At 26.2% G+C, this 2,465-nt stretch overlaps 1 protein-coding gene across 1 annotated transcript; it reads right to left on the bottom strand.

The window, feature by feature from the left end:
- Positions 782–1,515, bottom strand: LOC107643268 (peroxidase 2-like; the record flags this gene model as incomplete). The annotated part of the gene is made up of 1 exon (XM_021106684.1): positions 782–1,515. A coding segment is annotated over one exon (567 nt), but the record flags the coding sequence as incomplete, so codon positions are not given.

Here is a 2,465-nt window from a genome sequence, read left to right as displayed (position 1 = left end):
CTTTATGTTGTGGTTATATGAATTTCTTTTTCCTTTAATATATATAATAAGCAATTAACGCTTGATTCTAAAAATGAAAGAATGAAACACAAGATATATACAATAATTTCGTAAAAGAAACACAAGATACCACAACATAAAAAAACAAGTATGAAAATTTGAATACCCCTAAATCTCAAACAAACTATTGGAAATAGCATAATCATTTTTTTGAAAAAAAATAAATTAGTCTTTAATTTTTTATCTCGAAAAAAAAATAAATTTTTGACTAATTAAAAATATAAAAATATTTTTGATTTTTTAAAATACGAGACATTTAAATTTTTTCATCTAAAATATATAAGGACAAATTAATTTCTGAAAAAAATTAGACATCTCACATTTTAAAAAATAAAAAACATTTTTATATTTTTAATTACACTTATTTGTCTTCAACATAAAAGGTCAAGAGACTTATTTCTTGTTTATTCCCCATACATGATATATATATTGCATTCTTGCCAACCTCGTTCACAACTGGTTTACGCTAACTTTAAAGATAAATTGACAAAAATGCCCCTCATAAAGTCTACAGTTTTACAATTCGAAAAAAAAATAAATTTTTGACTAATTAAAAATATAAAAATATTTTTGATTTTTTAAAATACGAGACATTTAAATTTTTTCATCTAAAATATATAAGGACAAATTAATCTCCGAAAAAAATTAGACATCTCACATTTTAAAAAATAAAAAACATTTTTATATTTTTAATTACACTTATTTGTCTTCAACATAAAAGGTCAAGAGACTTATTTCTTGTTTATTCCCCATACATGATATATATATTGCATTCTTGCCAACCTCGTTCACAACTGGTTTACGCTAACTTTAAAGATAAATTGACAAAAATGCCCCTCATAAAGTCTACAGTTTTACAATAACAAGATACAAATACAAATATTAATATTAATTAACTTTTCTACAATTAATTCTAATCTCACCCTCATTTCCGGTAAGAGGCTTCATGTTACCCATCTTGATCATAGAATGTCCGAATCTTTTAGCAAAAGCAACTGGATTCCTAGTAAATAGCTTCACCAACCTATCACTCTCACTATTATTCCCCTTGAAGAGTTCTTGATCAGAATGAAGAAGCCCCTTGTTATCCAACAATTGCTTGTAGTAGACATTGTCAAATATTTTATTAGTGGAATCAAATGGTGCCAAATTACTATCTCCACCACTTTGAGGGCACTTTTGTAATTTCAAATAGGATGCAAGTTTTGGGTCAATGTTGGTGTCATTGTAGATCCTATCCCTAAAAGAGGAACATTGAGCAAATCCAATAGTGTGGGCCCCAGAAAGGGCCACAAGGTCTTTAAGGCCCAGCCCATGAGACTTGAAGTTAGAGAGAAGCTCTGAGAAGCTTGAAGATGGGGAAGGAAGGCTTGTATTTGCAGCTTCATTGCTTGCACTTCTAGCGTCTCTTCTTCCTAAGAGCACATGGTAACCAAAGTGTGGACCCCCTAGCTGTTATAATAGAAGCACAGTGAATAAAATAAATCAATTTAAAAAATAATTTAAAAAATAATTTTTAGTTTAATTATTCGGTTAATTTTTATAATTTTATAATTTTTAATTAAATTTTTATATTTTAAAAAATTTATAATTAAATTGTTATATACAAATTATAAACTTTTAAACTACAAAAATTCAAATAAAATTTTGACAAAATTATAAGAATTACCAGATTAATTAAACTTTAATACTTTAGTTTGGTCTTTAAAAAAATGTGAATACAAGTAAAATTAGTGATTTATTTTCATAACTTTTAATTGAAGGACTAACTTAACTTATGCATGTACTTTTAGATACTAAATTGAGCCGTTAAATCTTTGAGAAATTTCAATTGATTTATATGAATTATTTTACAAACGGAAATGTTTGATAACCAAAGAAAATCAGCCAAAAACAGCCATAACTTGCCTTATTTAGTATTCATTAATTGTTGTGATAATTAATTAATGTTAAATAAGGCAAATTCTTACTGTTTTTTTTATCTACCTAGCATTATCCAAAAAATAATTCCAAAAAATACTAAAATACTAAATAATTCCAAAAAATTGAAATTTAATTTTCTAATCTAACCTTTTTTGGACACTAAAAATGTCTTTGATAAGTGGAGTAATAGAGGTATATATAGTTGGACCTATGGTATTTGCCATTTTTTTCTGGTCTAAATATCTATTATAGATAACTCACAAAACTCATCGTGTGGATTTTCTTTACATTAATTTTTTTTATTTCCTTCTCATCTTTTGATGTTTGGTAATAATTAAGGTGTGTTTTATAGAAAAGTTCAGAAGATATTTTTCTTCAAGATGTGAGTTGCTTTCGTTGTGGTGCATTCTATCTAAAGTTACATCATAGTTGCCGTGCTGTGACAATTATCAATTAAAATTTATTAGAGATATAATTATTTA

This window comes from Arachis ipaensis, chromosome B01, assembly GCF_000816755.2.
Source record: "Arachis ipaensis cultivar K30076 chromosome B01, Araip1.1, whole genome shotgun sequence".
Taxonomy (NCBI): Eukaryota; Viridiplantae; Streptophyta; class Magnoliopsida; order Fabales; family Fabaceae; genus Arachis; species Arachis ipaensis.
This window is presented reverse-complemented; position numbering and strand designations above follow the sequence as displayed.